General features: G+C 41.7%; 1 protein-coding gene across 5 annotated transcripts in view; it reads left to right on the forward strand.

Annotated features, from left to right (window-relative positions):
* ZNF280D (zinc finger protein 280D) overlaps positions 1-13,341 on the forward strand; it is a 3,097,091-nt gene that overhangs the window by 1,318,496 nt on the left and 1,765,254 nt on the right. For all 5 annotated transcript variants that reach the window (XM_044078966.1, XM_044078968.1, XM_044078970.1 and 2 more), the window contains one exon: positions 5,740-5,852. In XM_044078966.1, coding sequence (XP_043934901.1) covers positions 5,740-5,852 — 113 coding nt within the window. The remainder of the gene's footprint in view (positions 1-5,739; positions 5,853-13,341) is intronic.

Consider the following 13,341-nt stretch of genomic DNA (forward strand, 5'->3'; position numbering starts at 1 on the left):
AGAGATTTGTTTATTAGTTGTGGATTAGTGGCTAGAGTTGAGAGGGGTATCTAGAAGGGTGGTAGACTTAGAAATAGGTCCTGGATTTGGATGCATGTCACCTGACAAGAGCAGGGTCATAGGGAAATAGTGAGGTTTCATTTTTAGTGGGTAGGTGTTAAGGTACTTTGCCTTGTTTTTAGATGTTAGTGGGTGGGAGAGAGGAATTTTTATTTCATGGTTCCACCCTGACCCCCCACCCAAGTCCGCTTCCAGCCATCCCAACAACCCTTGCCCTGCCTGTCTGTGTTGTCTCTTTGACCTTCTCAAATTCTTAAAGTGCTTGCAAGGAAGTGTAAAAATTCCTCAATGAATTGTGCCCACAACCTATCAAGAGTTGTTAGCTTTTCACCATGACACATTGTAGAGCTGGTCAATACAAAGGGTAGTACTGCTGCAGAACGGATTGCCAGTAGAATTTAAATTGCCAAGTACTGACTGTTTTACATATGGGCTGTACACCATTTGGGGGTGTAGAATGTACAGTGTATGATGAACAGAGTATGCAGATGAGATTGTTTTATAATCCAATGTCTGGAAATTTCTGTATTTGTTAGAATTATTGAGCCCTTTTAACACATCATCTCCCAAAACATTTTGGAAAGCCACAAAGGCCAATCCCAGCGATCTCTTCTAAAATTACAGTTTCCAGCCCGTTTTCATCCTTCCAACTTTAGGAAAAATCCTGGAAAAAATAAGTCGCCTCCAGAACTGAAACTAACATCCAAAATACAGTATATTTTTTAGATTTCTACAAAACATTCTTTGCATTGTGGCTTTGATGCTTTAGAAGCATCTAGCTGGGTAACTGCTGTTGAGTCTGTTATGAGGAGAAATACTTGGTAAAGAAAACATTTCCTTCCTAGGCATGTTCATTCAGAAATCTTGGATATACCACGTGACAAGGATTTTCTGTTTGGACCCAAGGCCCACTCTATATTTAAAATACTGGAGGACAATATGTTCCTGCCGATGGTGAAGGACTTTTTGCAGGTTCAGCTATCGAGGTTTAGTAGGAGTTTATGCTACCAAACCCAGGTTCTTTCCTGCCTCTCAGCCTGGTCAAAGAGGAAAGAGGACCAGAAGGGACAAGCAACAGAGACAGCCGAAAAGCTGAAAAAGTGGATCTAGAAACCACGCCTAGTGGACTCTGACCCCAGGGGCTGAGTAGACAGCAACCATGACTCAGCCCCAGACCCTTCCTTGTTCTCCCATTCGCAAGTCCCACTCCAACCCCAACCCTTTTCCCACCTTTAAAGATAGGAGGAAGACTTTCCGAGACTGGTGGCTAGACATTACCCAGGACAAATGGGTCATTCATATCATAAAGTCAGGATATAAACTACAGTTTACCCCTCTCCCAAGTCCCGCAGGTATCCCCTCGGTTCCAAAAACCTCAGCTTAGAGAGGTAACGGTGCATATCAACTTGTTACTAGACCAGGACCCCGTAGAACTAGTCTCCAGGAAGAAAAGAGGCACAAGGTACTATCCAAGGCATTTCATTGTATCAAGAAAAGAATGAATATGTGGACAAACACTAAGCAAGGCTAAAGAGGTTCACTCGGGATGCCAAATTCAAAATGTTAACTGTTCAAAAATTACTTTCCAGGCTCACATGGTTTATCCAGATATAAAGGATATTTATTTCTATATCCTTATAGTAAAACTTTGCAGGAGCCATCTGTGCTTCAGAGGGAATCATTATCAAGTCTGTGCACTGTCCTATGGTTTGTCTATTGTTCCCAGAGTCTTTCCAAATTGCCTGTCTCCAGTAGTTGCCTGCTGCAGGACAAAGGGCGCCCATATCTCCCTCTATATAAACAATGGCCTAATTCAGACACAATCTGTGAAGGAACTGTAAGCATCCCTTCACCTTCTTCCTCAATGTAAACAAGTCAAATCAGACCCTCTTTCAGAGGTTAGTCGTCTTAAGAACCTTTCTAGACACAGGTAAGCAGATGGCCTTACTGACTCAGTGTTTCCAGTCTCTGCTTCATTAGGTATCTATGTCAGAGATACTCGGGGCACTGGGGTACAGAGCCCTCTGCATCTTAATGATCCCCCTTGCCACACTTCATGTGAGGAAATTCTAATGGTACCTAAAAAAATGCGTGGTGCCAGCACCAGCCTTCTTGTAGTTCAAAGTTAAAGCTTCTGCCATGCCTGAAAAAGGAAATTCTATGGTGGATAGAGGTCTGTCTTCAAAAGAAGGGGATTCCCTTTCAGTATCCACCAAAAAGTAAAATTATGACTGCAGATAATTTCATTGCTATCCTGGGGTGCCCATTTGAGTTACTTTCATATGCAAGGCCAGTGAGTGACGACAGTTCAGAGCCACATCATTAAGAAAGAAATGTTATCAATGTTCTGGGGCATGATGACATTCAGAATCTTCTAGAAACCAGGCACTTAACTGGTAAAAACAGAGAACACTACACTTTTTGTAGTGCAGAAACAAGGAGGTATCCACTCCCATCCCTTCTGCCACCCAGCTACACAGTTAACGGGAGGTGACATGGGAAATGGGGCTGCACCATATAGCCAAGAGAAAGCAACCGTCTTGCAGACTGCTTTAGCAGGTCAGAGTGAGAACCTCAGGAGTGGATGCTAAACAAGGGTGTTATTACAAGACTTGCACAAAAATGTGACATGCCAGAAATGGACCCTTTTGCCTCTTAAGCTAACAGGCAGCTGAGAAATTATTGCCCAGGACCCAAAGACGACCACGCGTGAAGGACTGATACCTTATCCTTCCTATGGATAGCTCTGTTTCTATATGCTTTCCCTCTCATACCTCTCATCCCCCAGGTACTAATCAGGATCAGGGATGAAGGAGTGAGGGTGATCTTGATAGCACGCTTTTGACCAAGGCACCATTTGTTGCCCTTGTTACACAGCATGAACACATGGGAACAATGGCTGCTTCCAGAGGAAGTGGACCTCTTGACCCAGAACAAGAACAGCACCATACACTCCAGCCTGAAGTTGACAGCCTGGACGATATGATCCTCCTCCTTCACAGCCAATTATTCAGCGTGAATGTCTTATCTTTTTTTAAGAGAGGCAAAAAAGCCCAGCTCTAGAAAATATCTTACAATGGGAGATTTATTGTTTGTTGCTAGAATAAGGGCCATCAACCTTTACTTGCAGTTCTACCCTTGGTTTTCACTTACCTAGTGGAACTTTTTTCTAAGGAATTTGCTTATTCGACCCTTAAAATCCATGCCTCTGCCATGTCAGACTGCCTGCCAATGCAGCACCGCTCTTTTTTTCACAGTCTTTGAAGTAATTCCTTAAAAGCATTATCCACCTTATGCCACCCAGGAGAGCTTCTGCTCCTCCTTGGGATTTCAGGTTATGTTCTGGAGAAACTCATCTTTCCCCCATTGAGACAACAGCTTCAACAGAAATCAAATTCTGAACTGGGAAAACTGCAGTGTTACTGGCCATCACATCAGTTTGAAGAATATCAGATTTGCAGGCTCTAAAAATGGGATTTTCCACAAGTCTAATGGCTCAAGAGTCACTCGCTCTAGAGACCTCAACCTAGCTTGTGACATTAACAGATCATGCTAGAGAGAGATATGTCTCCCAGAGACTGCTGCTTCTCTGCAGTAGACTCCCTATTCACGTATAGCAGAGCTCCTCACTGACCCTGTTCAAATGCAGCCTAGATAATTGGATGAGATACCACAAATTCGCCCCTGGGGTGGCACCCATATCCCTCATGGACAGGGGTAGGTGGTGGTGTTCACAGACCTGCTTTGTTCATAAATTTGTTATGGGAACTACCCAAAAAAGAACAAATGGGGTACTTGGAATTAACATGGCTAAGTTTGTAAAGGCTCTAGGTTTTCTAGCCTAGTAACCTGTTATGAACCTAATGTGTAAAGGACCTTTCCTAAGATTTCATCCAGACAGCTTTTCCATGAGATCTAACCCCAGTAGCAGCAAGGTGGTTGCTGAAGTTTCATTAAATCAGATTATTCACCTCCCTGCCTTCTTTCCAAGACTTCAGAAAGCAGGAGAAAGAATTTTGTACTCCTTAGACATTTACTGGCAGCACAGGTATTATCTGGACAAATCTAAAATGGCTTCTCATTGAAATATCAATACTCTAAATGCTGAGTGCCGTTGCACTAAAGAAAAAATAAGCCTAAAAATACAGTAGAAGAGCAAATTTTGAACACTGGTCTCTTACTTTAGACCTCTTTTTTTCACAGGAGCACCCCTCATATGGAGGATAAGCCCCCTCCCCTGAACTTAAACCAACTTGTAGATTGCTATACCTTGGAGAAAAGGGAATATTTTGGGAAATGGTCACCTTGGATTTGGTATGTGCAAGTCCATTTTGTAGGCCATTCGGTTTCTTTGTTTCAGGAAGCACTTTTCCAGACCCCAACGTTTCAAATGGTTGCCATTTAAAACTTTGAGAAATTCAGATCATCTTTTTGTGGCATTTGCACCTAATAAATTGGGTAAACCTGTTAGAAAATAGGTCATTTCTAAGTGGATCTGCAGCTGCATAACTTCCTGTTTCAGGCACTTTAATAAAGAGGTACCATGCCACATTAGAACTTATTCAGCCAGAGCCATTGCCACCATGGCTGCTTTCATCAAATGAGTGCCTACCAGAGAAACTCTGGAGGCAGCCACCAGGCCATCAGTCCACACCCTTACTAAACACTGCAACTTGGCATCATCTTCCAGATCCAGAAAAAGTTTTGTGTCTGCAGTCCTTTAGGGCCTGCTTTCCTCCTCCTAATTTCAGCCCACTTTCCATCCATCTCTTCACCTTCGGGAGTCCTCCCAAGAAGTATTACTGCAACAGTGAAGCATGATGAACCTAGTACAGCTGTGTACATTTAACATAAATATAGATGTTCATGTGTCTTCAGTGTTGCATTAGTCTTTCCCTCCCTCTTTTGTCTCATTTATGAGTTGAGTGGGCATCCCTGCATTCTTTCCTATTCTGTAGGTCCCCTCTCCTTTCAATTTTTCACTTCATTTAGGTCCCACTAACTATTCTGTGCTGGAGACAGTGAGATCATTTAGTGCTGAAGGCGTAGGGGTCATTATGTGAAAATGTGTCAACAGCCAGTTACCCTTGTGCCTCAACATCCTGATGGTGGAGAGGAGGGGTATCTGCTGACCAGGGGCTTCTGCAGCAGGAAATCCCAAGGAGTTATTACTGCAACATTGAAGACACACTATAACATCAGCATTTATGGTACGTATACACAACTTGTCAAGCAACTGGACTTTAGACTAAAAAAATGATATGCATGTTTGCATGAATGTCTTTATGGAAGGTTTAGAAAGAACGTTTAAGTTATTAAGGTAAATAATAAAGCACAGATGCTTATTCTTGTTAAAGGCCCCTAAATCAGGTAGTTGGGCTTGGGCAGGTAAGTGGTACATTGTCATAATGAATGATTGTCACTTGGTGAAATAGAATATTAACTGAATTGTCTGAGGTTCTCTCATACCTACCCAGTATGACTTGATGTTTATAAAGTGTTCTAAAGCAGTCCAGGCCAAATTAAGTGAATTACTTCTCAGGGAATCTGGTGTCAACCTTAGTGACAGAAGAGTAATAATTGCTGCAGCTTCCATTAAGACCTGGAACAGTATATGGCTTAAAATGTGCTTTAAGTTGGTTAACATGCTTCTAAAATGTTGTGTGTAATGTGTTTTAGGTTCACCAGCTGTTACGTCAAGCCAAGTTAAAAATGGAGTACCATTTCCCAGAGCTTGTCCAAAATGCAATATTCACTTCAATCTCATGGATCCTTTAAAAAATCACATGAAGGTAATCTCTCACTTTGTATTCTAGTCTTACATTTTAGTGGTTAAATAAAACAAAATGATGAAGTGAAACTCTAAGCAGTTTATAAAATCTGTGAAATGAAAAAAAAACTTTGAATAAGCATAAAGAACTTACCTTTATTTGGTTACTGCTTTTGTCTCAAAATGTGTATTGGAGACTCCTTTTATGGAACACTTATTTTTTGAAGAGGAGATTACCATAAGTACACCCACCAGACACATGTATCCAGTCACAACACTAAACTAGTTTAAAGCAGAGACATTATTGTATTAAAACAACGCCAACAGTCAATATTGTTTTGAAATTGTACATTAGTCTTCTGCATCTCTGTAGTGGGGGCTGGTGACTACCTACAATTAATTTAATATGCCAAAAAAAACTTACATTCCAGAATGCACTCACGATCATTCTCATGTGTTGAAGTGTGGATGTGTTCACCGCATGTAAGATTGAGGTACTAGGTTTTGAGCTGGGGGAAGCTATAAAGGATGAAAATTCAGATTTAGGAAACACCATGACATTGAGCTTGAGTATACATTCTTTTGATATGAAGAAAATTATGCAGAACTGATAATTCTTACTATGGAATAAAGAGCTCACTGAAGACTCGAGGAAGAAAACAAAAATTTTCAACTTGAAAAGTGGTTCATAGGTAGGCACTATGCTATTGGCCCTAGGGCCTGTATAAGCCTAGCCAAAAATGTACCCTGGCTTTCGCCACCCAAGAAAATTATTTTCCTGTGCCCCTGTCAAGCAGAGCCACAGAAATGATCCCTGGAGTGAATTTCCTATTTCCCCTCCAATCATCAAGATTTTTCTTGAAGAGTGCTAATGAGGAGCTCTGTTTGACATAGATAGGTAGTCTGATCCAGAGTATGGGAAGTCTCTGTGACAGGAATCTATCCCGCCAGCATGTTCTGTTTATTGTGTTGACAAGGTTTAGGTCCCTAGAGCGTGTAACTCGGAGGGATTGGGATTTCTTTAAGTGGAGCATGTCCAACAGCTCTGGGTTTGACATAGCTTTGTATGTTAGGCAGAGATCGCCTCTGAGTAGGTGATATCCGACGGAGTAAAGCTGGAGTTTTTTGAGACGGTCTGCGTAGGGCATCTATTTGAGGCCAGTAATCCTCTTTGTGAGGTATTTCTGTGGCCTTTCCAGTTGTAGATGTCTTGTGTGGTACATACCAAAAGGGGCATTGTACTCTATAATGGGTTTAATGAATGATGAGTAGAGGGGAACAATGACCTCTTTTTTTCTGGATGAGAAACCTTTTGTGATGAGGTGAGCCACGTAGAAGGATTTCCTGACCACTGTGGTGATGTGATTATCAAAGGAGTGACTACTGTCCACCTGTGTCCCAAGGTCTCATCACATTTTCGGCATTAAGTAGACTACCAGCTATGTGGTAGTTCATGGGTACAGAGTTTTTACCAAAGGGGATGACAATACACTTTTTAGCATTGAGCTTCAGGCCATGGCTTTGACACAAGGTATCTGTCTCAGTGAGGCCCTTTTGTAGTATGTCCACATTGTTAGAAGTTTCGATTATGGCTCCTAGTTTGCAGTCATCTGCAGACTTTGTTAGCCAAAGACTTTCTGTGTTAGCCTGTACTTCAGAGAAGTAGATACCAAACAGCAGAGGACCCAGGACTGAACCCTGTGGTACTCCACTTGTCACTGGTCTGAAGTCGGATTTGGAGTCCGCTACTTTCACAGTGTGGGTTCTGTACGTGAGCCATTTGGCAACCCATCTTGTGACATAGGGATTTATACCTAGTTTAGTGAGCTTATCTATAATTCCAGAGTGGGGGATGGTGTCGAAAGCCTTGGCGAGATCTAGATAAGCTGTGTGAGCCACTTTACCCTCATCTGTGGCTTTGATGACTGCTTCAAAGAAGTCAGTCAGGTTTAGGAGACATGATCTGCCTTTTACAAATCCGAACTGGGTTGGGTCCAGAGTTTGGAGATTACCAATGTCTTTGTTTATGAGTTCCATGATGATACGTTCCATGGCCTTGCAGACCAGGCTCATCAGGCTAATGGCGTGGTAGTTCCCAGGGTCCGTTGTGGCTCCCCCTTTGTGGAGTGGGATAACCGTTGCGGTGCGACATTCAGTGGGCACAAAGCCTGAGGTGAGGCTATGATTGAACATGGTACTTAGGTAGGGTGCCAGTTCATTCTGTAGTTCATGTAGAACGCAGCCTGGGATATTGTCAGGTTCCATTGATGCTGTGTTCTTGGCTTTGGAGAGTGTGTTTTTTTACCTGTGCAGCCGTGATTACAGGAACTTTGCATTCTTTCGGTATAGAGATGGGCCCTCTAGGGGGTGAGAGGGGGGAAAAGTTAGCACTTAACCTATCTGCCAGGATGTTGGCAATATCAGTTGGTTCTGTAAATTTAGTGCCATTGTGCTGCAACTCAGAGCAGATCTGAGTGTTGCCATTGAGATTCTTGACATAGCTATAGAATGCTTTGTAGCTGTCTTTAGAGTCAGTGGCAATTTTGTTTTCATAACTAGCTTTGGAGGATTTTATCAGGGATCTCATCTTCTTACTGAGGTTGACCAGGGAGTTCCTCCAGTCATGGGATTTTACTTTTTTTTGCAACAGTTTCTTTCTTCTGTTGTAGAGTTTGTTTATGGCAGAGGACCACCAGATTGGCTTCCTTTTTTTGGACGATAGCATCTTGGTTCTATTAGGAATAGCATGATCCATGCACTCGTGTAAGTGCTTATAAAGTGCATTTGTGTAGGATTCAGCAGTCGTACCTCTATTTCCGTTTGCATGGGTGTCATGAAGTTTGCCACTTCTGTCTTAAGAAGTGTGAAGTTGGCTTTGGAGAAGTTTTTTTACGGTGGTTTCCCTAATTGAGGGTGGGGCGGGATGTGGATGTCTAGGGTGATTCGCTTGTGGTTGGATCTGACCAATGAGGAATTGACCTCTGGTGTGGAACACCAGTTGCCCATGTTGGTAATGGCCAGGCCTAGGATATTGCCGCCCCTGGTGGGGGTGTGTATAAGCTGATCCAAGGCATTGGAATTTATGAATTCCAGAAAACTTTGAGCACAAGTGTTGGTACATGAGTAGTTTTCCCAGTTAATGGTGGGGTAGTTGAAATTGCCCATTGTTAGGGTGTTGGGTTGTACCCTAATATTTTCCAGTGTATCAAGAAATGAGGAGTGGGAATCCTTGGGCATGGTGGGGGGTCTGTAGCAAGCTACAATTTGGATTGCGGTCTTGCCCAGAGTTAGTTGCACTTGGATAATCTCGGATGCATTATGCTGTGCAACTAGCCTGGAGGTGTGGATATCCTTAATGAATATGGACGCGCCTCCACCCTTAGTGCTTCGTTCCGGGTTAGGTGGCTGGAAGGTGTGGTATGAATTATAGCCTGGTAATGCAGGGGTGCTCTCTGGCGCTTTGAACCAGGTCTCTGTCACTGCACAAATTTCGATGTTCTCCATTTTAAGGAGTGCCTCGAGTGAGTGCATTTTGAGGTTTAGACTTCTAGCATTGAGTAGCATTATCCTCAGATTTTGCTTTCTTGTACCTGTTACGGTGGTGAATTTGTCATTTGAACCTTGCCTAAAAAAGGCACTATAGGTGTGGTTAGCCAGTATCCGGAATCCCAAGGGCGGCAGGTGCAGGCCATCTCTGGCAAAGCATCGTGGTCTGTCGATCATGTCGTCCCAGGCAGACAAATACTGGATCCCCTTAGAATGACACCAGAAGCTTAGCCAATTGTTGAAGTCAGTCATTTTGTCCTTGTACTGTGGTATCATTCTGGGTGATGGCAGGATGCTACTCAGGGCTAGGGTCATACCTGCCTGGGCTACAAGATCGTAGAGCTCCTCCATGTCTCTTTTCATGTAGTCCAGGGAGGTACATCTCAGGTCATTCACACCAACATGGACAATGACAGTCATATTTGTACTTGTTGTGGAGTAACCTGAGTGCGTGTGTTATGTGGCGGAGCCTGGCACCTGACAGGCAGCTGACAGTAACTTTCTCTTTGTTTAGCCTGGTGAGTGGCACATCAGTTTGCCTGACTATAGAGTCACCTATGACTAGAGTGTTGGGTACGTTGTTATGCCTTATGGGATGTGGTTGAGTGGCACACTGAGTTTGTGGGCTATGTGTCATTTGAGTTGTGTTGGGGGGTGGAGTTTGCTTGCGTTTATGCTTTGGAGGTCCCTGATGCTTGGGCAGGTTTTTATTGAGAGCCTCCGTGAATATAGGTGTGTGTTTTGTGTTTGAATGTGTGTTTTGGTGGTGTAGGTTTTGAGGGACTATGTGATGAGTGTGGTGTGGTGCAAGTGTTTACCTTCTCCTCCTGACTGTCTAGTCCAGTCTTGGGTGAAGAGAGCTTTGCTTCCAGTTTGGCTATATAATTGCATCTCTCTCAGGTTGTAGTGTTGGGTGGTAGGAGGAGAGGGTTGTCTGTGTACATGAGGCAGTTGCTGCATTGCCCCAAGATGCCCAGATTCATCAGGTAGACAAGATAAATCACCGGGAGCTGACCCTTAGACATGCCTGGGTAGATGCTTATTTATTAAGTACTAAAAACTGCTTTCCTCTAGACAAGTGAGGAAAGTTGAGTGCTGTATTTGCAGCTTATTTAGTGCTTACAACGAGTTCTGAACAAGTGTTGAGTTCAAAGAAACAGATTTGAGTGCTGAAACTAGAAAACTGGCTAGTTCTAAGAAACATGATTAAGTTAGAAGGCTTCCCTCCAACACAGAAAGGCTTGGGGGCTCAGACGCCTACAAACAGTCTAGACCACTTACAGGAAAGGCAGGAAACAAGCTTAAATTTTTTTTTCTTTTCCAGATGCTCTCTTTGTACACAGTAGGAGTGCCTGAAATCAGAATATGATCTCACTGCACTCAATTGAGTGAGCAAATTAGATGGGCCCAGAAGGAGTATCCAAACACAAATTTACAAGAGGGGCAGGCAGTTTCAAAGCCACCAAGATTAACACCAAAACAGAAACAGGGAGGGTGCATGGGGAACTAACTGAAAAAACAGTCAAAACTTCCAGTTCAGTTAATATTCAATGCAACACAAATAAATCAATTAAAATTCTGTATTTGAAAAAAGTGCAGATAAAAGGTACTTAAATTCTCTTATACGTCCAGTTGAATACAGCTAGATCTTAGCCAGCCAAAGCTGAGGTTTTAAGCAGAAAATATTTCAAAATGTACCACTTAAATAGGCAGTGACAGGATATCAATGAATGAGACTAAATATTTTGGAACATAATGAGACTGGTTTAATCTCAAGGGGGACATATAAATGTGCAGTTTACAAGTGTTATAGGTGCATTTATATTGGTCTCTGTTTAAAATACCCATAGAATACAAATGGTAGAAGACCAGATTCATAGATTTATTCTGCTAGCAGACCCCATTCATCACTCCAAATTACTGGAAAACACCACCTGGCAGCGAATAATATGGGTACCATTCTCCTCTGCACACTGATTTTTAAAGTTCTAAGACATTTCTACTCCTCCCCCTCTAATAAGGAAGCTTTACATTCAAGAAGATTGTCAAAATCTGAGAAGTACACAAGACAACTCCTTGGGCGCTGGCTGTGACTGCATTTCAAAACTGCAGTAGGTGATGAAGCTTTTTTCAGACAAGGACTTGTAACCTGGAGCATTTTCTGCAGAAGTTATAAAATCAGGACTCTTGTGAGAATTTTAAAAATGCTATTAAGGAGCATCACGTCACAGAATCTTCATGCAAGTGCTAACGTGATAGTTAATGCCAACAATATTTGCCAACTGTTTAACTGTCAGTGACCGTCACTTCTTCTGTATCTGATGAACTGTTCTACACTTTCTGTAAATATTGCAACAGTAGCTCACACTCAGTGTCATGTCATATGTATTTACTTTGTCACTGAACTCTAAATATTTGTACAGTATGTCATTTGTCACTCTCGCCATCATGTCATAAGCATTTATTTACTCTGGTGTATGTCACTCTCACCATCATGTTATAAGAATTTATTTACTCTGGTGTATTTCTAAAGTCTTTCATTATGTAAAATTAATTGCATGTTTTTTTCTGAGCCAGGGTCATGACTGAGAGAGGTCAGTAGACCAGGGCACTGACCCGATCAACAAATAGTAATCATTAAAAACAAAGAAGAAGTTGACAGCAGAGACCAAAGGGTAACTTGATTGTAACGTGAAGTATTGTTCAATTGCTAGATGTGATGACTGCAACAGGTTTCATGTGGCAAAAAAACACACACAAAATCTGGTGCACTGCATCAGAGTATTTATTTTCTGTAAGAACAAAAAAAAAAATATATATATATATATATATGACCTTGTGCAAACAAAGCTAAGTTTGACTAACTGATAAAAAGTTCTTGTTTTATGTGGTGGATATCAGTAGACTTGGGGACAGACAGTGGGAGAACTTGATTATTGATTATGTATTAAAATTGAAGGTCCTATGTTGCCAAGTTAAATTAGATTCAAGCGATCTCTGGATTAAATCGAAGTGTTAATATAAAAGGTATTAAGAAGTACAGGAAATAATGTCACAACATCTTTAACTGTTTTGTCTTTATTTTAATTTTAAAACAGCTTTTTAAATTGTCTGCTCATAAAGTGCTTAAATTCAGCTTTATAATTGGCTAAATGTGTCTGGTGGGAGTATTTAATGAAACTTTTGCTCGGACATTGTCATATTTTTGTGACAAAAGCTCTAAACAGTTATTATGTAATATAGTTGACTAAATTCTGAATAGTCATTAGGGCAGAGATATTTTTTAAAGACAAGAAATAACCAAAATTGCAAGAAGAAACTTTTCCCTCACTGTTAATTTTAAGTACAAGTTGTGATGAACAGCATCTGTGAGAGTTTGTGATAAGGATCCTTAGAACAATTTAGAGGCTATAAGTGGCCATACCATTTATTTGTTGTTCTTCAGTAGTTTCATATACCCATTGTCCTGGTCATCTTGAGTGAGTGAATAGCCATCTAAACTACTTCTCTGCTTTTGTTTTCATGTTGCAACTGTTTATTTTCTATAGTGCTTGTGTTAAGGAGCAGTAACACACTGATAACATTAAAGTTTTAAGGATATAGAGTTGGCTCATGGCTGTATTAATTTGTAGTCTTAGAAATTACTTAAATGCCTCTGACCTCATAAACTGGAGGGAGTTAAATTCATTTTGAGATTTTTAGTAGCACATTTTATATATCATTCATTCATTCTGTGATTCCTGCTTTATCTTGCCCAGGGTTGCTGGGAGCCAGAGCCTGTTCTTACACTAGCTGGGCTCACCTTTGAGAAATTAGTTTTTCTTTCAGGCTATGTGCGCGCACAAGAACACACACGTGCCACTTGGAGAATTACTGGTCAGGTATGATATGCCTTTGGCTGTGGAAGGAAACTGGAGCAGCCAGTGAAAGCCCACCATTTACACTGATTTTAAGTTTTCCCTTAG

This window comes from Protopterus annectens, chromosome 7.part1 (assembly GCF_019279795.1).
Source record: "Protopterus annectens isolate FY-2018-M chromosome 7.part1, PAN1.0, whole genome shotgun sequence".
Lineage (NCBI taxonomy): Eukaryota > Metazoa > Chordata > Ceratodontiformes > Protopteridae > Protopterus > Protopterus annectens.